Source organism: Rattus norvegicus, chromosome 14 (assembly GCF_036323735.1).
Source record: "Rattus norvegicus strain BN/NHsdMcwi chromosome 14, GRCr8, whole genome shotgun sequence".
In the NCBI taxonomy this organism is placed as follows: Eukaryota; Metazoa; Chordata; class Mammalia; order Rodentia; family Muridae; genus Rattus; species Rattus norvegicus.
Window position 1 is genome coordinate 82,181,814 of NC_086032.1, and position 24,038 is coordinate 82,205,851.

The 24,038-nt window shown below is 47.1% G+C and overlaps 1 protein-coding gene across 7 annotated transcripts in view; it reads left to right on the forward strand.

Annotated features, from left to right (window-relative positions):
* Window positions 1-24,038, forward strand: part of Pisd (phosphatidylserine decarboxylase) — a 49,079-nt gene that overhangs the window by 15,413 nt on the left and 9,628 nt on the right. For 2 of the 7 annotated variants that reach the window (XM_017599508.3, NM_001377107.2), the window contains exon 3: window positions 7,134-7,309. In XM_017599508.3, the coding sequence (XP_017454997.1) occupies window positions 7,218-7,309 (92 nt within the window). In that variant the 5' untranslated portion in view covers window positions 7,134-7,217. Of the gene's footprint in view, window positions 1-7,133; window positions 7,310-19,979; window positions 20,125-23,868; window positions 24,018-24,038 lie in introns of those variants that run through there. The other 5 variants (NM_001399650.1, NM_001399651.1, XM_039092441.2 and 2 more) reach the window with 4 other exon arrangements.

The window sequence follows — 24,038 nt, forward strand, 5'->3', positions numbered from 1 at the left end:
TGTGGAGATGGGTAACATGGGCCAAACCCAAGTGAAGTCTAGGTTCCATTTGTTGAAGTCACAACCAGACTTCAGCATCTAATTGACATTTTAAAAGAGAAATACCTTTTTGAAGGGTTCTCCAGTAATGTTCCAGGGACATGGTTTTGATTTTTTTTTCCCCTTTGGTTTTTGTTTTTTGAGTCATGGTCTCTCTGTGTAGCCATAACTGGAACTCGATCTGTAGACCAGGCTGGTCTCAAACCTGAAGGATCCACCTGTCTCTCCGTCCTGAGCGCTGGCATTAAAGGTGTGCGCCACCATGCCCTGCCCATTGATATCTTGATTAATTTTCCACACCTGTGAGTTTGGCAACGGGGTGTCTGGCAGGGAACGTGATTGGTTATGATACAGGATCATATCACAGCTGTGAAAAGTACCCTTCTAGAAACAGATAAGGCCATCAGGAAGCAAATCACTAATGAGACATTAATGTGCAAATAACATCTCCTGGTTGAGCATAGCATTTGAGGACTGTTAAAGAAACATGATCATTTTAAACCTGGCTATACTTTCCTGCTATGTGTTGAAGACTGTGTGGATGGCAAAATTAATTTTTATGTTTTTCTTTCTTTCTTTTTTTCTTTTTGTCACGGCCAGTTGAGATCTGGTCCTCAATGTTACTTGGTCTTGGGAGGATCCTCTGGCTCCTCTGGTCTCTCTTTTGACAGTCAGTACTTCTGTGAGGCTAAGTCAGGCCTGGCATGACCATTGCTTCATTTGGGAGTGTACAGTCCACTCTTCCCTGAGCAGTGGACAAGTTACCTTCCACAGTTATATAGTACACGGCATTTGGAGAGATGCCCCACAGTTCCCTGGGACTTAGTTGACCTCAGATGCATCAGTTATGTATGTTTTAGTGTTTAGGTAAAGCCTGAGTGGAAATTAAGCACTGTAAAATAAACCTTGATTAGACACATATAAGTCTACTCTAGCTAGCATCTGTGGGTTCATCCTGTAATAGTAGCAAGGTCTAGATGATCTTGAAAGTAAAAGAAAATTGGGACATAGAAAACTGTAGGGGAATTTTTCTCTTGTTTGCAGAGCAGCTCTAGTTGAAGGATGACATCATAACTAAGAGCTGCCTCAGAGAGCCTCTTCTGATTGTCCATAGAAGGTACTCAGACCAGGCACTGGTCGAGAAAGAGACTAAAGCTTTCTCCTACGTACCCAAGGGTCTTAAACTTGCTACAGTCACCCAGGAGGCAAGCCAGTGGGGAATTGGAAGTAATCTCAGAAGATGCCATTCCCATCTTTAAAGTGAAAATAAGAGTGAGAGAGGTGGATGGATGGAGGTCCACCTAATCCTCTTGAGTCTCTCAGCCCAGCATCCAGAAAGGGCAATGCATAGCCAATCCCAGGATGGTCAGTGTGGCCTAAACACCCCAGGCTTGTTCTCAGCATGGCTGGTTGTATCTACCCAGGCCTGTAGTTCTAGGTCTGCCACTGTTCAGGTGCACCCTGGCTGGGATTGTTGGATGTTTTTAGTTTCCTTCCAACCCCGTCCACAGGACAGACACTAGATCCCTACAGACCTCACCTGAAGGATAGATGGAGGTGCATGATAGTTCCCACACACACCCTTATCTGGGCACATCACGGTTAAGATGACATGCATTCTGAGAGACAGACCTTTTTGTTTTTTGTTTCCTTTCTGGGGATCTAAATAATGGCCATTTTTTGTGCTGTAAGATTAAGTGACCTCTAGTACCTGCAGGAGTAGGATCCTAGTGAATCTGGAATATTAACTGAAACAATTTAAAAGGGGAATCAATGTGTCTTAGGGTCTACCTGATTTTGTGTCCATTTTCTTCTTTTGAGCTATAAAAATTTATTACTGCTATTATTATTAGTGTTCCAAATAGGAAGCAAGCATGATAAACACGTGATTTTTTTTTTTTAAAGAATACTGACTAAACATAAGCACAGTACAATACCACACAAGACCACACCGTGGGTAGGAAAAAAGTTTGTTGGGGAACATACTGTCTCCCAGGCTGTCCTACCAGCAGCCCAGCCTGGGAGAGCAAGAGCCTTCACAAGGTTCTCAAAGGCCTAAGGGCACATCTCTCCCTCTTGGGAGATTTATTTCCTTGTCTTGAATAGAATAGGTTGCCTGAGGTGAGCCTACCAGGCGGGGGTCTGTTCCTGATGCAATCAGACCAGTTTATGGGTAGAAGATAATCCTTTGGAGGTGGATGGCTGCTTAGGGAGGAATGAAGAAACTGCGGTTATCTGATGAACGGAGTTCCCACATCACTCAGTTTCTGAGAAATGTTAGGGCTAGGTTTCTGTTTCCTCATGGCCATCTACCCCAATAAGCTCGAGTAGCCATTGTAGGGTATCTGCAGCTGTGCCCATGCTTTAGGAGCCTGATTCGTGAGACAGAGAGACAGAGACAGAGACAGACAGACAGACAGACAGAGATGGGATGCTGGGTAATAACCAGAGGGCTGAGTAGGAACAGGAAACTCTATACCACGTGCTTACATTAGCCAAGACGGCAGTGATGTCTCATGGCATACATAGCCTTCTTTATAACATTAGCAATGGTGGCTGCCCACCACGTGGAACGTTAGCCCAGCTCCCTCTCCCTTCAGGGTGAGCCCCTCTCCCTTCAGGCACCAGACCCTGGGGATCCACACTTCTCACAGACGAAATGTGGACCTTTATGCCCTTTTCTATAAACAGAGACTTTGGTTGGTTAGCATGGCTGTAGAAAGAAGCAGAACCTCAGCAAAATAAAGAAAGAGGGAAGGAGTTCTGTCGTCTACGTTCAGGGAGCAGAGGAGCTCTGGTCAGTGTGGGGTCTCTTACAGCTTTTGTTTTTTCCTAAAGAAAGGGAAAGAAGAAGTTTAGATATCATCCAGTTTGTTAAATCAGTGTTGGCCTATCTCAGTCTCAAAGGTGGCAGAGGAGACAAGATAGGAGATTCAGCTGCTTTGAAAAATCCAAAGGTTTGTCTGTCTCCACATAGTAACTGTTTCCCTAAAAATATCCTTCCTTCAGGCCCCAGAGGCAGTGATCAGGGCCAGGCAACATTGCTCTGGAGCCAGACTAGGTTACTAGTTTAATTGGCTTCCTAGAGGACATACTCTCTTCCTTATAAGAAAGAAAATAAAATTACCAGTCCTGTTCCAGGACAGGGGAAGGGTTGCTAGCTGCTTAGTGGACACACCTTCTTATCCTCGAAGGGTTTAGCCTGATTTCCGATCAGTCAGTCTTCCTCAGAAGAAGTCCTGGATGACCCCCCAAAGTCTGGAGAAATCTCGAACACTGCAGACAGAATCAGCAGTTGGATGGAGTTCATTGTGGGGTGGGCAGGTGAGACGCACGCATGCAGCAGACACACAGAGAACAACGTTCTGCAAAGCACAGATTGAACTTGGAAAGCCAAAAAATCTAGTCTCTCTTCAAGGGATCAGTTATTACAAGTCTCTAAAGAGTTTGCCTCCCCTCATTTAAGGTTGGTCCATTTGAAGAAAGATGGTTGGCCCAGAACTATTCTGTGTCTAGATCTGACCTTGACTTGTTGAACCAGTCCATCAGCAGAGGACCTGTTGTAGGGAGACAAAATGCCTATAAGGCCTTTGATTTCAGCAGTCAGGCTTTTGTCTCAAGTCGGAGGCTGGCCATCTTGGAAGGATGCCACCATTATTACCAAGCCCTGACCCCTCTCCCTGTCTGTCTACCCAGGAATCTAACTCCTGCACCAGGGGATCTGACTTCATCTGCACTTGACTGTCACCTGCACTAACAAGACCACAAACATACGTATAATTACAAAATAAAAAAAGAAGAGAAAGAAAAGTCAAGAGAAAAACCTATAAATGAAGCTGGGTGTGGTGGTTGCTAGTCCAGCACTTGGGATACTGAAGTAGGAACACTGCTTTGAGCTTGAGCCCAGCCTGGGATAAAGAGTAAGACCTGCCTTGAAAAAAAAAAAAGGTAGCAGGAATCATTGAGCGCTGTGCCCGTGGGTGTTGGCTGCAGGCTGGTCGTCATCACCGGTCAGTTCAGAAAGAGCAGAGTGAAGGGTAGATCTTTCTCCTCTTACGGAGCCCACCAAGGATGACCACTCAGGCAGTTTATAGCCAGTTGACGGTCTCTATTCCAGCTGGCTGGGACTACACTCAGGTATTTGGGACCCAAGTGTAGCTCCAAGTGTTTAGGGTGAGGGGAATTAAAGGCAAAACAAAAACAAAACAAAAGTCCTAGTATCTCATGCAGCAGCTGCAGGGGGATTGGGGCAAGAAAGCAGTTTATCAGATGGTAAAGTAAGTGGTCAGCCAGAGTGGGTGCTGCACGAGCAGGCCGTCTAACAGTGGGTGCTGCACGAGCAGGCTGCCGTCTAACAGAAGCTAAGGTAAGCAGCTGGGGACATCTCGGCCTCAGGCTCCTAGAATAGAGTCAGGCGCTTTCCGTGGGATTCTCTGTCAAGGCAGTTAAACCCAAAATGGCCTCAGCAAGAATCCAAGATGGATGCAGTGTCTTGCATTGTCACACTCTGACAAGTCTTTCTTGATCAGAGCTCTGTCTTTTTGGCTTTTAAGTTAGTATTGTTAGGCTTCTGGGACAGCTTAAATAGATAGGAAGCAGGGGCTGGAGAGATGGCTCAGTGGTTAAGGGCCAACGCTCTCCTGGAGGACAATTCCCTACACCCACAACAGCTCACAACTGTCTGTAACTCCAATATCTGACATCCATGCCCGCAAAATACCAGTGCACATAGACTAAACATAAATAAACCGAGGGGGTGGGGGAGAAGAGGCAGAAAGAGACAGAGTCTGACCTTTCAGGACTGTTTCTTGAAAAACACAGTGGAGGGTAGCATCACTCCTGTGTGGGTAGTTGAGGAGACTGCCAGAGAAAAAGATGGTTGTGACCCTTTATAGGGATGGAAATCATTGCAATCCAAGGCAAGACAGGCTGCTCCAACAGATAACCTGTCAAGTAGTAGGATCATTAGGAGTGATTAGGCAATGGGCAAGATTTATGACATCCACATTTACTTATTTTAAAAACAGAGCCAGCATGTCTATGAGCTGGCTTGGTGGATAAAGGCTCTTGCCACCGAATCAGATAAACTGTTTGATCCTCAGGATCCCCTCGGTGCCGTACAGCACAGTTGTGCCTGTGCACACATGCACAGATCAAATAATAAAGTTTTAAGTGGGGTGAATGTGACCATAGCTGTGGGTGATTGTAGCTCCATGGTGCAGCTCTTGTCAAGCATGAACAAGACCCTAGGTTCAGTCCCAGTACCTCAGGGGGATAAACAATGACAAAAGAATGCACTGATTGTGGTGGTCCAGCCCTTGAAAGCCAGAGGCAGGCATCTGGCCAGTCTTACACAATCACAATCACACAAACACAATCAGTTTGAGCCCGGCCTGGGATCCATGAGACCCTGTCTCAAAACAAAACCAAATAACTAAAACCAACCACTGAAATGAGGGACTCTGGGCCTCCCCCAATGAGGTCGTGGCACAGATCTACTGTCGAGTTCTTGACTCTGTTCTTGAGGGTTCCTGGTGCGCTTTGCTTCCTTCAGTGTACAGTGTAAGGCGCACTGCACGGTGGGTACAGTGTAAGGCGCACTGCATGGTGGGTACAGTGTAAGGCACTGCACGGTGGGTACAGTGTAAGGCGCACTGCACGGTGGGTACAGTGTAAGGCGCACTGCACGGTGGGTACAGTGTAAGGCGCACTGCATGGTGGGTACAGTGTAAGGCGCACTGCACGGTGGGTACAGTGTAAGGCACTGCACAGTGGGTTTGCCTTGTCTTTTGAGATAGAGTCTTGCTGTGGAGCCCGGGCTGGCCTTGAACACTGTCCCCCTCCCTCCATTCTCCTGAGTGCTGGGATTCTAGGAGTGTACCACCAGGTCAGCCAATAGGATAGAGTGCTGATGTATTTATCTAGAGATACAGTGAAGTGATCCATCAAATTACTGAAGTTATCATCTCATGTAACTCCTTTTCTCATTGTTATTGATAAGAGTACTCCCATCTCTGTTTGGTAAGTTATTAATATATAATATTGTTAACAATAATCCTCATAGTGTTCATTAGGCCTTCTGAATTACTGTCCTTCAGAACTACAACTGTGTGTCCTTTAAGCTTTTTGCCCAACTCTTACTCTAACCACCTTTAAAAACAGTTATTTTGCAGTGCTCGAGATCAAACCCTTGCACATGCTAAGCACATGCTCTGTCACTGGGCTATTATAGATTCTAGATTCCATCCGAGAGGCCTCTGTCTATCTGACTGGTATTGCTCCTTGTCAGGAGCTTCTACGCTTGTGCGTTTTAGAATGTCAGTGCCTAGCCTGACTTGTAAAGGCCAGAATTGTGAACCCCTCATGGAACTTCCGAGAGAAGAGCCAGGGTGAGAACTGGCGTCTATGTAGCATGTCGGTACACAGCTGAGCCTACCTTGATTAGTTTCCAAACCTCTTTGAGACTTTCTTATCTCTCTCACCTTCTCTCCTTCATTTATTTTGATTCTGGTTTGTTTTTGTTTTCGATGTTGTGAGACAGGGTCTAACTATGTACCTCTGCTTGGCGTAGCCCTCACTCTGTAGATTAGACGGACCTTGAATTCAGAGATTTATCTACCTCTTCCTCCCAAGTGGAGGAAAGTGAGATTAAGAGTGGGGGCTACCACAACTGACCTTCCTTTATTATTATTTTTTTTTATGGTGCCAGGGAAGGATCATAGGGCTTGTATATCCTAGGTGAGTTCTCCATTACCAAGCTAGATCAGTAGGCCGGTTTTGACCTGTTATTTTGAGACAGGGTCTCCCTGAGTCACCCGGGCTAGCCTCAGGAGTAGTTGGGATCCTAGGCCTGCATATGAAGCCCCATGTAGTTGTTTTCATTTTCAGTCCATGACTGGTTCCCCAGCCAAGATGCCTGTCCTCTACTGAGTGGCATGACTGGGAGAAGGGTCTTAGGAGCTGCCCTTCAGTGCTCTCCAGTCCAGTCACCTTCACTGAGGACTTCTTTCTGACTCTGGCGGTCCTGCGATTGCATGACTCACGTTTACTTCCGTCTCCCACACTCAGAATCTCCTTGTTTTCTTCTGTTACAGGGGTCCGAAAAGTCCATACCGCTCCTCTGCGAACCCTGTTCCTGCTCCGCCCCGTGCCCATCCTGTTGGCAGCAGGGGGCGGGTATGCTGGGTACCGGCAGTACGAGAAGTACAGGGAGCGGCAGCTCGAGAAGCTGGGGTTGGAGATCCCGCCCAAGCTTGCTAGTCACTGGGAGGTAGGCCTGACCGATGTGACTTTCTAATGAACAAATCTGTTTGAACAAATCACATTTGCTTTCTTGGGTCTCGTGTCTCTGGTGGATTTTGGACAGATACAGGAATCACAGCTTTGATATGCTATGAAGCTTGTCTTCTGTTCAAAGACCTGCCCCTGGTGCCCCCATGCACTCTGATCAGAAAGTGCCATCAGTCATCTTGGCTCTTGTTCTGGAGCTAAGAGGGGTGACATGCTGGCTTTTGTGATAAGGATTCTTTCTCACCAGGAACCAGACTGTTATAATCCAATTGCTTGATTAGCTCCATAGTCACATGGGAGGGAAGGGGCAGCCACAGTGTTGCTGAGCACTTGCATAATGGAGCACCTCTTCCACCTCTGCTTCCTACGGAGTGCTGGGGCTTGCTGCCTTTGACCTAGGTCCAGGTTCAGTGAGATACAGTTTCAAGGAAACAGGGTAGAGAGTGGTAGAGGCAGATGCCTGACACTAGCCTCTGTTTCAATACCAGCACATACATGGCATACATTGCACTCATACATATTTACAAAAGGCCCCACAAGATTGTCTTTTCTTGGTCCATAATTTAACCGAAAGATTCATCAAATGACCTGTGATTGGTCCCAGTACTGGGCAGAAGAAGGTGAGGCCTGAAGCTTTCTGGTGTTTGTCTATCTCAGCTGAGTCCAGTGTGAGACAGTGGCAGGACCTCAGCTGGCTGATGTCACACAGACCAACTGTATGAACTTGGAAGTGTCACTCTCCCTGGACCTCGAATCTTTAATTGTGAAGTGACAAGTTGGGTGGGAAAACAGCCGATGCCCCTCCATGTTCCCATGTCTCCTGTGGCTGATTTCGTTGCCACTGCTGTGTGATGAGCCTCCTTCCAGGATAGTTTCTGTAGTATTGTGGGTTTTGACCAAGTTCCTCCAGTAGAATCCAATGTTTCCTCTCTCCTCCTGTTCCTGCTTTCTTATCCCTGCTTCCTTGTCTCCTTTCCTCTTCCCTTTCCTTCCTCTCCTCTCTCTGCTCCACTTCTCTGTGGCACTGAGGATTGGACCCGGGGTGTCATGCACGCTGCGTGCATGTTTTATCACCGAGCTATAGTATACTCCCTTTTCATTTTACTTTGAGTCAGAGTCTCACTAAGTTGCTTAGGTTGGTCTTTCCACATGATATTAAAGGGCGTGCACCATGATTTTTACATGATGGTTGTAAAAAGATAGGGTTGGGGACCTTGCAGGGTCCCAAACCTAGCCTGCAAGACTCTAATGGAATGGCCTGAGCAATGTGAGTTCTCAGACATCTGTAGGTAAAGGACTGTGGGAGTCCTAGGTAACCATCCTTTATGTGGGTAACATGGCTACAGAACTCCTGGGTTTTCAGGTAAGGTACCAGCATTTCATTTCATAGAAAGTCGTGTGCACTGGGTGCACTAGACTATTTTGTGGTGGCAGCAGGGTGACAAGAGACTTGAATTGGCAGCACCCCTCATCTCCAGTTACTGTCTAAACTCATTGCAAATGAAAGAGATGTTTCCAGTTGTGACCATTCATTCTTGTGGAACTTTGAAGATGATGAATTCAGGGAGCTGGGGAGGTGGGTAACAGTGTTCACTGTACAAGGATGAAGACCCATGTGAAAAGCCATGTGTGGCAGCATGTCCCTGTCACCTCAGCATTTGGTGACAGGGATGGGTATGTCCCAAGAACACAAGGAGGATTTGAATGTGGGTGCCTGGCTCAAGAAGTTTCAGAAAAAAAGATTTTAGAATGTTGTGTAAAGATCGTCTTAAGATTTTGGTGAAGAATGTGGCTGTTTTTGCCCTTGTCCAGAGGCTGCCTGAGCTAAGGGGAGAGATTTAGATTAACTGCACTGACAAATTGAATCTCAAAAGAGCCCAGCAGAGACTTTGTCCTGTGGGTCTCACCGTTATGAAGAGCAGTTTTTGATGAAGTGGAGCAAGCTTAGGAAGGAAAAATATATAATGTATGGTTCAAATATTAAAGGTAAACCGGGAAGTGGGATGGAGCTAAATCCTATGTTCAAGGATATTAAATGGAATTAATGGAGCGATGACCCGGGGACAAGATTTCACCTACTTAAGCTCCCATCCAGAGAAGAGAAATTAAAGAGATGCTTAGGTCCAGATGTGATGGTTCACAGCTTTAATCCCAGCACTCAGGAGACAGGCATTCAGTTCAACAGCCAACTTTAGGCGGTGAAGAAAACCATCAAAAACAAAAAGCTGGTGAAGATATCATTGAACAGGGGAGACGTGTTCCAGCCCCAGCAGCAATAGAACTTGGTAACTTCAGCCATGTGGTTCTAGCTTCAGAGTCAAGAATAGAAAAAAGGGGTATGGAATCTCCCTTCTTGACTAAGGAGAGTGACAGGAGGTGGCAAGGGTGTCCCTGCATGGAGGCTCAGGGAGGCCATTGTGTGAAGCTGTGTAAGTGAAGCCTGGATTGCCTCGGAGACCCCAGGAGGTTCAGGATGCCAGAGCTGTGGGATTTCTGCCAAGGAAAGGTATAACCGGGAGTGGAACCAGCCCAGGAGAAAGAAGTGTGTTGCCGTCAACAAGGCTGAAAGGAGTTGGGCTCTGAAGAGCATTTTGACATGACACATGGAGGTGCAGACTTTGGAGTTTGCCCAGCTGGTTTTTTCTCTTGCGTTGGTCCAGGATTCCCTCACTGCGCTCCCTTCCTGATGCACATGGAATGGTGGAAGCCTGTGATCTGCTTTTTGATTTTGATTTTATAGGGAGTTACAGTTAAGAGATTACATGAGTCTCAGAAGAGACTTTGAACTCTGGACTTTTAAACAGTGTTGAGAATGTGATAGACTATGGGGACTTTGGAAGTTGAGCTGAATGCATTTTGTATTATGTTATGGCTACAAGCCTATGGGAGCTAAAGAGTGGAATGTGGTGGTTTGAAAGGCATGGCTCCCATAAACTGGCACCTGAAGATTCCAGTGATCCTGGGCTCTGCTGTTACAGCCATTTCTTCAACATCAGCTCACCAGAACCACAGAATCTAAAATCAAAATATTAAATGTTCCTGAGAGAGCCTTTGGTTCATTCTAATGTTAATGGGGTTTGAGACCGCTGGGGAAAGACTACAGACTCAATGTAGATTTAACTAGCCACGTAACTGTTAGCAAGACCCCAGTCTCTAACGCCAATCAGAGATGAGCTGCACTGAAGCGGGTGCAAGGAAGGCTTTTTAAGGCCAACACCACAATTACTTCACTGATGCAGAATTTGCAGCTCCGTGAGCATCTGTCTCAGTCCCCATGCCCACAGTGACACATGCGTGTACAGAAGCCAGAACAAGTGGTAAATCACTTCACAGTAGTAACACAATTCTGGAGCAGAGGTAAGGGGTTTCAGGAATTTAGGAGGTAGATAGTGGGTACAAAATGGAGTTTCCTTAGCCTTCACACTAAAACGTCTGCATAGTTTTCAGCATTATCCTCTAATTGTCCAGGTTCTCACAGCAGCTCACCAAAATTTTGAACAAATATTCAGTGGCTTTTCTAGCTTAGGGTTCCAACATCCCTCCAACAGTTGTCCCCAAAACCCGTGGTCAGGATTGCCACATTAGTGCCCCACAAACTGGTGCCCATTTTATCTTAGGATTTCTCTTGTTGTGATGAACCAGCTTAACCAAAAGCAAATTGAGGAAAGCTTTCTTTTGCTTACACTTCCCCATCCCTATGCAAACAAAAAGCAAAAACTCAGGGCAGGGCCTGGAGGTAGGAGCCGATGCAAAGGCCAGCTGTGCCTGGCTCAAACTTTATTCTTGGTGAAGAGTGGGCCCACAGGGACAGGAGTGCACTGGTTTTATTCTGGCTCAGCTGGTTACTGTCCTTTCCCCTGTTGACTGGAGTTCGCCCTCACAGTCCTGTTCACTTGGCTAGTCTGAAAAGCATCGGCTCGCAGGAAGTGAAGGGGAAAGGGAAGGGACCACTGCTCAGGCCAGCGGGTCCCTAGAAGAGAGCAATGGGCCTTTAAGTAAACAACAGTTTTACTTGATGGAGAGGCTTGAAACATTTGCACTAAACTCTTACAAGGTGGGAGAGAAGGGAATTTTAATTCTTTGTCCTAAGCACAGGTTTTACAGTGTTTGATAGAGAAGACTCTTGTTTAACAGTCCTTAGCAACAAGAAGGACTTACCATCTGACTTGTTTAACATTCCTTAGCAACAAGAAGGACTTACCATCTAACTTGCTTTGTGCTTTTTTCTTTCCTCTCACTTCCTAGGTACTAATTTTAGCGTTTGTTTGGATGGGAGCAGTGTAAGGCTTATTTCTAGTCGGTAGTGTATCTCAGAGAGGTGACAAGCAGAGATGAGCTGTTAAATAGTTTCATGTTGATGTAGAGAGAGGGGGAATATTAGAGATGCCACACCATATATTCTTGTATATCATCAAATCTTTAAGAGAAATTATTTTTATTTAAATAAAGAAGAGGAGGAGGAAGAGATTATTTCTTGTGACCCAGACTGGTCTTGAACTTGCTGTTTAGCTGAGTCTGGCCTTGAACTCCTAATCCTCCTGACTTTACTCTATAAGTGCTGGGATTACAGGACTGCAACACCACGTCTGGTTTATGCAGTACTGGGGCTTTAACTCAGGGATACCACATTCATGCTAGACAGGCATTCTACCAACTGAGCTATACTCTCAGATCTAAAAGCTAGTTTAATTTTATACAGATGTAAAAATTGATGAAAAAGGAAACACAAAAATCTTACTAAGCGGGTGCAGGAGAGATGGCTCAGGGGTTAAGAGCACTGGACTGCTCATCCAGAGGTCCTGAGTTCAGTTCCCAGCAACCACATGGTGGCTCACAACCATCTGTAATGGGATCTGATGCCCTCTTCTGGTGTGTCTGAAGACAGCTACAGTGTACTCGTATCCATTAAATAAATAATTAAAAAATTCTTACTAAGGGTTTATTTATTTACTCTTGAGACAGGATCTTGCAATATATAACTCAGGATGGCCTCAAAAGTGGCGATCTTCCTGCCTTTACCTGAGTGCTGGAATTGTAAGGTGGTGTTAATAGGCAGTCAGATACAGCTTTTGAAAGCTTCGTGGTCTTGATGAATGTATATTCTCATGTAGCCATGATCACACACGCACATCGGCGTCCTTGCAGTCAGTGTCCTCCACACTTGAGGCAATCACTGATCATCAAGCACTAGATCTACTGTTCGACATCTTTATAGAAATGGAGCCATGCAGTATTCTGTGTTATATGTGGTTGTATTGAGGATAACATTTTAGAGAGTTGTATGGGGCCATGGTGACATGCACCCTTAATCCCAGCATGGGAGGCAGAGGTAGGCAGCTCTCAGATAGTACAAGTCTACACTGTAAACTCCAGGCTAACCAGGGCTATAGTGTTGAAACCCAGTCTACATGGGGAGAGAAAGAGGAGAGAAGGGAGGAGAGGGAGAGAAATTGTGTTAACGTCACATATGTTGGTAGTTCTTTTTTTTTCTGCCAGGTAGGACAGACATTCCCTCACTTGGGGTGGAGCTGTTTCCTAACAAACCATCGTGGATTGAAGTGGATTAAGTAAAAAGTACTCCACATATCAAGCCTACTGAGTATCACAGCTCAGCAGCTCAGTAGATTTTGGAATATTGGTGGTGCCTTTGTGATTTCCCGGTTGACTGAGTCGTGTAGTTCTGTGCCACCGAACAAAATCTCTAGTGTTGTAAAGATCACACCGCCAAGTCTGACTTGTACTGAGTGCTGCTCTCCTGAGAATGGGGAAGTTAGACCAGAGTGGGGAAGAGAGTGTGTGTGGGTACCACAGGGAGTTCTTAGTTGGAGAGAGAGTGTGCAGATACCACAAGGGCTTTCTTGGTGGGAGAGTGTGTGTGGGAAGATACTACAGGTTGTTCTTGATCCTTTTTTGGTGGACCACAGGCTGTTTGTAGCCTTCCCACTCTGTATATAGTACAGTCAATGTTAACACTACATATAAATGCTGGACATTTTCTTCCTGGTTCTTAGTCTTTAAATTTTTTTTTAAGATTTATTTACTTATTATGTAAACAGTATTCTGTGTGCACATATGCCTGCATACCAGAAGAGGCCACCAGATCTCAGTATATGGCTGTGAGCCACCATGTGGCTGCTGGGAATTGAACTTAGGACCTCTGGGAGAGCAATCAGTGCTCGTAACCGCTGAGCCATCTCTCCAACCGTCCTTTTAATTTTTTTAGATTTACTTATTGTATATGCATCAGGGTGGTGCTTGAGATTCTCTCTCTCTCTCTCTCTCTCTCTCTCTCTCTCTGCGTGTGTGTGTGTGTGTGTGTGTGTGTGTGTGTGTGTGTGTGTGTGTGTGTGTACATGTACGTTGCATGTATTCCTTGTGCCCTTGAAAACCAGAAGAGGGTGCCGGGGCCCAGGCCTGGAATTAAGATGTCTGTGAATTACAGAATTGGTGCTGGGACTTGGAGCCGTTATTCCAGCTCCTACATTTCTTTTATATTACCTAAAAATAGAATTACTTGGCCATTTACTAAGTATATATTTTTATAAGAAATTATCAAACTTTTAAAGATAGATATATCATCTTACATTCTCATTAGCAGTATATTGCAATTTCTATGATCTTTGATTTTTTAAAATACGTATTTAACTTAATGGGTGTGTTTTGCCTTGTATATATGTGTATATATGTGCCCCATGTGTATACCTGATGCTGAAGAAGTCAGAAGAGGGTGTCAGAATCCCTGGAACTAACGTTAAGGGTGATTGGGATGACCCAGGTCATCCATCTAGAAGAGCAGTGTGTGCCCTTAACCACAGACTTGAGTGGTTGACATACTTCTAGGAAAACTTAAAACAGGTAAAGGACACCAGGTGTCCTTGGCCACGGTGAGATTGTGCTGTTGTGTTACCTAAGGGTACTGCGTGAGCAGAGACTGAATAGGAGCAAGGGTGACTCGTTGGCACCTGAGTATGGGCTGGACCCGGCTTTTGAGGAACTGAGGAAGTCACTTGCCAGAGGCATGAAGTTGATCTCTCAGGGCTTTCCTCACCGAGCTGCCCAGCTACCTGGGATCTCGCTCTGCTGTACACGCTGTGCAGAGGAGTCAGGGACCTGTCGGGGCTCTCACAGTATCCCAGCTAGAACTGGCAGGCACCTGACTCGAGGTAGTCCTGAGGAGAGAAGTGAGAGCTCACACGGATGGTGTGATGTGGAGAGAGAAAGAAATGGAGGAGGATGGTGCCGTGTAGTGTGGGCAGGTGGGCAGGTTCAGTGCCCTTTTTGTTGTTTTGTTTTGCCTTTTGAGGCAGGGTCTCTCTGTGTAGTCCTGGGTGTCCTGGAACTCACTCTGTAGACCAGGATCCACCTGCCTCTGCTTCTGGAGGGCTGGGATTAAAAGTGAGGGACACCATGCCGGGCTTGGACTGGAGAGATCCCTCAGCATCAGTACTCTAAGATCAAAGTGTTAGTCCGTGGTCCTGCAGGCAGCATTGAGAGCCAGCCCGCAGGGGCTGGAGAGACCCTCAGCAGTGAAGAGCACTGGATGCTCTTCAGAGGACCCAGGATCAGTTCCCAGCTCCCATTTAGCGACTCTCAAACTCTGTAACTCCATTCCCAGAGGATCCAACATCTTTTCTGACCTCTACTTGTACCAGGCACACACATGGTGCACATATATACATGCAAAGACTCATACTCAGAAATTAATTTGTCTTTAAGATTTTATTTTATGTAGAAGAGTATACTGTAGATGTTGTCAGACACACCAGAAGAAGGCATCAGATCCCGTTACAGATGGTTGTGAGCCACCATGTGGTTGCTGGGAATTGAACTCAGGACCTCTGGGAGAGCAGCCAGTGTTCTTAACTGCTGAACCATCTCTCCAGCCCCAGAAATTAATTTTTAAAATATTCAACGAGTATCATGCTGTTTTCTTTAGTCCTGTGGTGTGGCTCATGCACAGCTTGAGTGGCACTTTCTGGCTTCAGTCTTGGCTCAAGTGGGTGTTATCTGTCAGTAAGCACTGGTGGCTTTCCAAAGGGAGTGCAGAGTTGAGGAGGAAGCCAGGGACTGTGGAGTGACATTGAGGAGATCTTCGGGAGTTCCCCTGCAGGAATTTGTAACTGCCTGCAATCATGGTCAAAGGACTGCCCTTTGGGCTGTGCAGGCCTGCCTTCTGGCCATCTGCCTGAGGAAGCGCTTAGAGTCCTTTGCTTATGAGTATCAGGGATAGAGGACCACCAGATGTACCTGCTGTCGCCTGTGTTCTGCATTGCATGGCGATTGTGATTCAAACATGCTACCCCATTGTCCCCACAAGTCATAAAGAATTAATTGTCCTCTTATGGCATATCGCTCATCCCCCCCCACACACACACACACACAGACACACTGTATTGGCAAATGTTTTTGTAGATCACACTTCCTATTTTGGAATACAAAATACCTAGTTGAAAATATGTTGCTGTCTGGAGCTACAGAGGTGGCTCAGTGGTTAAGAATACGGCTGTTCTTCCAGGGGACCTGGATTTGTTTCCCAGCATCCACCCAGCAGCTCGTAATTGTAACCCTAGTTCTAGAGAATCTAGGCATACGTGCAGGCCAAATATCCATGCACATCAAGTAAATAAATCTTAAAAGAAGATATGTTGCTTTCCAGCTTACTTAGAGATTGGTTCTTTCATTCTGGTCTTTGGACACCACCCACACACCACCCCCAGCCTGAACCCCCTCCCACAATTCACACACACTGCTTTTTCTGTAGGGAGATTGGAGAAGGACACAGCAGATCTCCGGGAAGGAAGGCATTTCCTTCAGTGGTCCATCTTGCATTCCTTGAGCAGCTTTGCCATTTCCCATCCAAGACTCATAACCAACAGCTCTCTTTCCGCCCTTTGTATTCCTCTCCTCTTCCTTGGCACTTGGTGGATGCATCTTCCATGCCCTGCAGTTAGTTAGACGGATCAAATGGATATGGGTTTTCCTCAGGGTAGCCTTGGCAGCATCGATGGTATACAGAGCCTCCAGCTCGAGCCATTGGTATACTGGCTATACTTCACCCTTTGTACTGCCTTTGCCTGGTACCCCTAGGTCTCAGGGGAGACTCCCTTAGTCTTTAGGGGCTATGACATACCAGGCTTATAGGCCCAGAGGCAAGAACACAACACACCCAGGTGTAAGACAAAAGGGCCTGGCCCCAGGGACAGCCCTTACTGTAAGTCTCCTGCTCTAAGGGCAGGATATCCTCAGGGTGGGGAACATTTTTGTAGGAGAATATGAATACTTTCTTCTCTAATATTCATGCTAAATTTATAAGTCCTCTGAGTCAAAAATGTAAATCAGCTATTGTAACTTGTAGAGCATGAAGACTTCATTGTTTTGTAAACTGCTGACATGAGCCTTCCATGGTACGGTTAAGAGAAGGTCGTTCTTTAGATATGAGAGAGAGAAAGAGGAACACAGAGAGAGGGAAAGCTCAAGGAAATGGGGGTGCATATTGGAAATAGCAGGGTTATAAGAGGAAGTGGCTGTGGGAGGGAAGCCTGTGAGTTGGAGCCAGGGATGAAAGGATAAGGGCTAATGTGAACTTTGAACTGTGTGACTGGTGCTTGTGGTTCTGAGGGAGCCTAGAGGCCAGCGTGTGCTTTGGTATTTTCAAGGCTCCTCAGATATATCGCCAGTGATAAGCGAAATGGCTCCTTTTGATAGAGGGGAACTAGCTTCACATGTTCCTGAGGGATGCTGGCTTATATCTAACTGCCAGAAATCCTCCTTGTAGTTCAGGACTGACTGCCTTTTGGAGTTTGAGAGAACTGACGTCTCCTTTGGACCCGAGAATCTAAATTAGTTTCAACATGAGAAGTGTCAGTCCTCTCTGTTGGTATTACAAGATCATGAAAATAAAAGACAGATGGGGGCCTGGGCGTGTGGGCATACACTTTTAATCCCAGGGCAGCCTGGTCTACTTAGGGAGCTCCAGGACAGCCAGGGTTACATAGTGAGACCCTGTCTCAGAACAAAGCAAACACACATGAGTGGCCTGAGCCAGGATAATAGTAGGGGATGACTATTAACCCTTGGGGATATTGGTGACACATGCCTAGCGTACCAGTCCGAAGTCTGAGGCAGGAGCATCGCTTGGACCCAGAAGTTCAGGGTCAGCCTGGACAGCAGAATCTGTCTCTAAAACAAAGGCAAAACAAATTTAGTTCCGGGGACACTTTTCTTTGTAAATATGTAATCCTTTGGAAACAGAATAGAGGGGTTTGGAAGGTGTCAGCTTGTAAACTGCTTGCCATACAAGCCCGAGGACCTGCTTCAGCAGTGTTAATCCCGCTGGGTGAGCATACGATCACTACCACAGTTTCAAACCAAATCTGAAGCAAGCTTTAATTAAATACTGGCCACGATGATGGACTCTCACCAGTCCATTCCCGAATTCCCTGAAAATGGCAACGAGTTACATTCTGCAGAGGCTTAAAAAGGCAAACCCACAAGGGCGTGTACGTCCTATCAAGTCCAATCAGGGGCAAGCATATATCCAACACACTTCCTGCCTGCATACCTGCATCCAGTTGGGCATCGTACATCCTGCTGTATGTCCTGCTCATGTACTTCCACCCACATGTGATCAAGCACATGCAGTGCAGTTGGGTCACACAAACTTGTTTAGGGGAGTGAGAGCATGTGCCTTGCTATGTCTTACCAACAGTAGGCTCCAGGATGTGTCCTTGGACATGGAGGTTACAAGTCAGAGGCATTTTGTTTTATGGATCTCTTAGACACAGTAATTAAAACTTAAAACATAACTCTGGCCCTCAAATGAGCCCATGTATAAAAAGCAGTCTATCCATGAACTGTAAGCCAGGGAGAGACCCAACCTTACAATACAAGATTAGGCCACTAGAGAGATAACTTAGAGGCTCACAACCATAACCCCAGGTCCAGAGCGTCAGGGTAAAGTGGCCTGAGTACCTTTGGCAGGCACTTGCCGAGGTGTGCGTCTAAGAAGTCAAGCCACACTTCAGATGTAGGGCAAGAGGCTTATAGGGAGATGGGAGAGAGTGAAAGGCCAGCTTGGAGTGGGGGCATGAGAGAGATACAGACAGATGGAGAGGTCAGGCAAGACAGAGGGAGAGGGGGAAGGGAAAGGAGGGAGGGAGGGAGATGTGGGGTGGTGAGGGCCCTTACCTGCACCTGGTGCACCTGGTGCAGCAGCAGATGATGGTGATGTAAGTGGCTGTCACTAGGTCCCTGAGAGCAGGCCGGTGGAAATGCCTAATTGCTAACACAAAGGATTGACACCCATCCTTCCCTGCCCTGCATGACAGCCTGCAGTCACAACTGGTGAATGCTACCTGGGCAAGTAAGGCAGGAAGTGGGATGGGGGCAGGGGTGGAATAGAGACCTCAAGCAGCAAGTGAGCACAACAGCAGACTCTTGGCTGTCTGGAGACAGGCTTCAGTGAGATAGCTCATTTAAAGCGGAAAACAAAGGCTGTTTAATTAAACCTTTGGGGAGTGAGTACATCATTAGCTGGGGCCAGGGGATACCTTATTTGCATAAGGATGACTTCTAGGTACTGATGAACCTTATAAGGGGAGAGGAAGTTTAACCTGGCTATAGGGTTTCATGACCTCCTCTGGTGAGGCAAAGGCTGGGGGCACAGGTCTACAGGTTCCTGAACACTCAGACCCTGGATGGGGTAGGCATCCTACTCCTGCCAGTTTCAGGAATAGATTCCCAGGGTTTGGACACGTTCGGTCCCACTCTTTTTTTTTTTTTTTTTTTTTAAAGATTTATTTATTTATTATATATAAGTACACTGTAGCTGTCTTCAGATACACCAGAAGAGGGCATCAGATCTCTTTACAGATGGTTGTGAGCCACCATGTGGTTGCTGGGAATTGAACTCATGACCTCTGGAAGAGCGGTCGGACGCTCTTAACCGCTGAGCCATCTCTCCAGCCCCGTTCGGTCCCACTCTTGCTCCACTCCTGCTCTGCACAGTTCCATGGCTGCCCCAGCCTGAGAGACACCTTCTTCTGAATTCCAACATGCATATGACACATGTATATACATGCATGCCAAACACATAAAAAAATCTTTACTCAAAAAATACTTTTTTTGAGTCCCTGTCCCCCCCCAAGACTGGGTTTTTCTCTGTAGTTCTAGCTGCCCTAGAACTTGCCCTGTAGACATGGCTGGCCTGGAACACAGAGATCTCTCTGCCTCTGCCTCCGCCTCTGCCTCTGTCTCCCAAGTGCTGGGATTAAAAGTGTTTGCCGCCACCTCCACCAGCTAAAGAATTTTTAAGAAGATGCATTGCTTCTGGGAAACAGCACTCATACAAAATAGAGGGAGGGAAGCGAGTGTCCTAATTACTGTGCTGTTTGTAAGGGATTGGTGGAGGCCCCTCGGAGTCATACAGGACACACCCACACACCAGACTTATTACTGGACTGGAGTGTGTGGGGACAGCAAGCAACAGGTAGGTTTTGCTGTTGATTTCAGGAGAGGGTTTTAAAGGAAAAAAAGGGAAAGACTGTGCTAAATAATGAATTTGATTGTTGGACCTTGGTGTTTTGTCTCAGGAATGAGTCAGTGGCCATAAATAAGGGACTAGACCTTGGGGGCTAGAAGTGTAATCTGTTTAGCAAGGAGAAGAAGGTGAAAGGCAAAACTTGCTGGAGCCGTCTTTGCCATGTCGAGCCTGCCAGAGCTGTGAAGAGACACCGTGACCATGACAATTCCTGTAAAAGGAAGCATTTAGCTGGAGGCTTGCTTACAGTTTCAGAGGTTAGTCCATTTTCCTGGTGGGAGGCAGACAGGCATGGTGTGGGGCAGCAGTTTAGAGCTCTGCATCCTGACACTAGGCCGCTGGCAGAGACAGTTAGTAGGCCTGGCCTCCAGCAACTCCTCCAGTGTAGCCACACCTCCTAAGCCTTCCACACACTTCATCAGCTGGGGACAAAGCATGCGAACGAATATATGAGCCTGCGAAGGGCCTTCTCACCCAAACCACCACAGCTTCAGATTGATGGTCCGCCTGCCTCAGCTCCCCAGTGTCTGATTCCATGGGGACCTCCTGTGCAGTCTTTTCTTTCTAATGTGCGTGCTTGTGCTCATGTGTGTGCTTGGGGTAGGAGCGGGTGCTGTGTAGGCACAGAAAATGCAGTGTGATCAAGATCACAAGACGGCCTCAGCTGTCAGTCTTTGGGCTCCTTGGAGACAGGTCTCTCACTGACTTGGATGTGCCCATATAGTGAGCTTACAGAGATGCACCTCAGTTTGTCATGCCTGGGGTACAGGGGCACAGCAGCACACTTTCATGGTTTTGGGCTTTTTTTTCCCACACCAGATTTTGTTTAGGAGGATCCTGGGGAATCTAAACTCAGGCAAGCACTTTACCAACGGAGCCATCTCTCCAGCCTTGTAAACACTTTAGTATGGAGTACAAAAGTTAAGAAGATGAGTTACTACAGGGAGTGCCTCTGCCCAGTAGCTTTTAATACTGAATTTGGTTTATCTCCACCTGCTGTATTTTTTCTTTGCAGTTTTTAAAAGTACATCGCACTGTGAATTCTTGCCTTAAAATACTGTTTTATACACCCGAGAAACATAAGCGAGGATGCTTATTTTGGGCTTAGCCTTGGGCCTCTTGTATAAACATGGCCTGAGGAGCAGTGGAGGCGGCTGTGCGGAGGCCAGGCTTGGGCTGGGGTGCCAGGCTGCCCAAGGACACCCACTTAGCCTCCTTACTTTTAGCTCGTCCTAGAGTTGTGTTTCGGTGTGGGTACAAGAGTGTAGCTTGAGGAGGGCTTACGCAGGGCTGCCGTTGACTTTCCGCAGTTGTTAGATGAGGCCGTGTAGGTGCAGGCAGGGCGTGTGCAGTAGGTGCTGAGAGAGTTGTGCCTGTTTAAATGGGCAAGTAGTGAACTCGCTGGGGAAAGCCTACCTCCTGCCTAGCCTCTGTGGCAGCGCAGTGTCTGGAGCAGTACTCTGACACTGCTGGACCTGCCCTCAGAGAACTCTGGGTTCTAGAGGAGGACTCTCAGGGGTCTCCAGGCCCTACCGTTGCTGCTTCTGTGCTGTGAGGGACCCATGGCTCTGAGACATTTGGCCACTCTGTTAGGTGGCTCAGGCTGTGCTGCCATGTGGCCAACTCCAACTCGTACTCCAGTCTAACGTCTCCTCCTGCCTCCCTCAGCTGAGGCATAACTGTACCACTGGGAGATTGCCAGCCTTTCCATTGTGTGGGAAAGCTAAGGCCTGTGTCTAAGCATGTGCAGTTTAAAAACAAGGCCAGCCTATAGTTCAACATCTTAGGATGTTGAGGCAGGGGGATTGCCATAATGTCAACACTATTCGGGAACTGTTTAGTGATTTCCAGGCTAATCTGGCTACTGAGTGAGACTCTAGATATCTTGACAGAAATAGAATAGGACAGGATAGCATAAAATAAAATAGGAAACAAGTAAGGCCTGTCTCCTAGGCAGGTAGGTGATGACTTGGAAGCTTGGGGTGCTGTGCTTTCTGCTGGGCTTATCCTGCCCTAAAGCAAGCCATCTCTCGGTATCCATGTAGTGCTCTCAACTGGAGGTGAGTGTGCTGGGCCGTGGGCTTTCTAGACATTGTCTTTGGAGATGTTCCTAAGAGACATTTCTGAACAAAGAAGAGGAATTGGGGAGGGCTCAGAGAACCTTGTGTGGTGAACGTTCCATGCTTGCCCAGGCTTTTTAACTATACGTGTGGGAAATGAGCCTGCCTGTGACTTGTTGTGCTTCTCAGAGAAAGTAGCCATATTTACCTCTGGACACTTGGGTAATAAGAGGTGACGGAGCACCTGCTGTCCTTGTCCATCAACTACGCATCATCCCTGACACAGGGCATTAGACAGTGTTCAGACAGGGAATGCCAGAAGTCACCCATGAAAGTCACCCACCTTGGGTCCAGCTTGTGTTCTACTAAGGGGCTCCAGATCCCTTGCCTTCCTTTGCTGGCAGCTAAATGATCTTCAAGCCTGCTGACTCTCCCATTGGCACTAGGTAGCAGTTTCAGCCAAGAAGGACCCAGAATAGAGGGGCATGGGTATCCCAAAGGGACCTCAGTGTAGTGAATTAATCTTATAAGTGGGGTGGGGTTCACCAGAAAGAAATTCATGTGTAAACTATCACTTGAAATCCTAAAAGTGTTTGTTTACAAAAAAGACATGTGGTGCCCAGGCCCCCAGGGATCAAGCTCAGGTCTCCTCCTTGCAAAGGGAATGTTTTACAAACTGAGCTACTCCCCCAGACTCCAGATAATCTTCAGAGGCCAGGGACTAATTAGTACTATCTACTGGTGCACAGGTTGAGTGAATAAAGGCAGCTTCTGTGCGTTCTGTGTCCCCAGGCTCGCGGTGTGGTGTGGGTGTGGAATAATACCATGGAAGTCTCCCTGATAGCCCTCCAGTCTGCTTGCCTTTCCATAGCATAGTCCTTGAGCTTGTCACTGGTACTTGCTTGAGCTGGATCCAGGTGAAGAGGACAGGTGTGGGGAGCTGTGTCAAAACAATGTCAGTGTCTTTTCAGGTTTGTGGCCCACTGTCTGTAAGCCCTTTAACGGGATGTCATCTTCTTCCAATCAAGTTATTTTGGGGGTGAGATTCTGTCGAGGGGCTGTAAGTGTACCCTTTATAGTAGTCTAGCATGAAAAAACTAAGTCACCCAAGGCCACTCAGCCACTGCTGAGTTGACTACACAAACATGAATGAAATTCTAGAATGTTGACCTGCCCCACTTCCCCTGTAGATCTTCGGTTTCCCTAGAAAATGTTAGGCCCATTCATTTCCTCTTACGTTAATTGAGTGTGAGCTGGGCAGGTTATGGGTATAGGGTGGTCTGCTGACTGCAGCCGGGGATTTTCCCATTCAGTGTGAGGAGAAGACACATCCCTCAGGGTATTTCCAGCCCAGAAAGCACTGCGTTTTCTAGGCTGTGGGTGAGTAGTGGCTGTTCACAGCTACTCTTGTTCCCCTATCCACTTGGTCTAGGGTCTGGGCTTTATGTGTCGGAGTTTTGTTGCCCTGTGGAACAGATGAGGTTGGCAGGGTTAGCCTTGTTACTTCATGATCAGGTGTAGGAAGAAATTGCAAGGATTAACGTATTTGTAAAACTTCTGAAGGGGATGCCGGAAGTAGCTTTGTAATGAGGAAGACAGTCTTTAGCTGACTTGCAGGGTAGGTGACAAGTGCTGTAACCAGAAGCCAGCCAGAGACTAAGGATTCAGGATCCCTGAAGTTCCAGGAGGCATCCTCTGGGGAACGCTGGGCCCCTGCTGCTCTGCTAGGTGTTGATTGGGGAGCGGTCAAAGTCTTTGGTCAGTCTCGGGAGGATATGACAGGGTGGGGCTAGGGTCCCTGCTGGCCTCTTCCTCTTTTCTCCAGGCTGTAGCCCCTCCTCTTAAAGGGCCCTCCGGGCTTCTGGTACTTAGCTGGAGCTCACAGGGTGTGTTAGCTTTAACAGTGTCTGGTATTGCTCCTCCTGCCCCCGCCCTCAGCAGGAAACAGAGCCCCTGCCTACTCTGAGGTTAAAGCTTCAGAACCTAGCCAAACCCGGAGGACCTGAAGACCAGAGCCCAGAGACTGGAGTGAGGCTGTTTTCGGGAGTGACTGAGCTGATAGAAGCCACAAGTAGGACCTGAGGCAGCAGGCAAGCTTTTGAGGGGGCTCT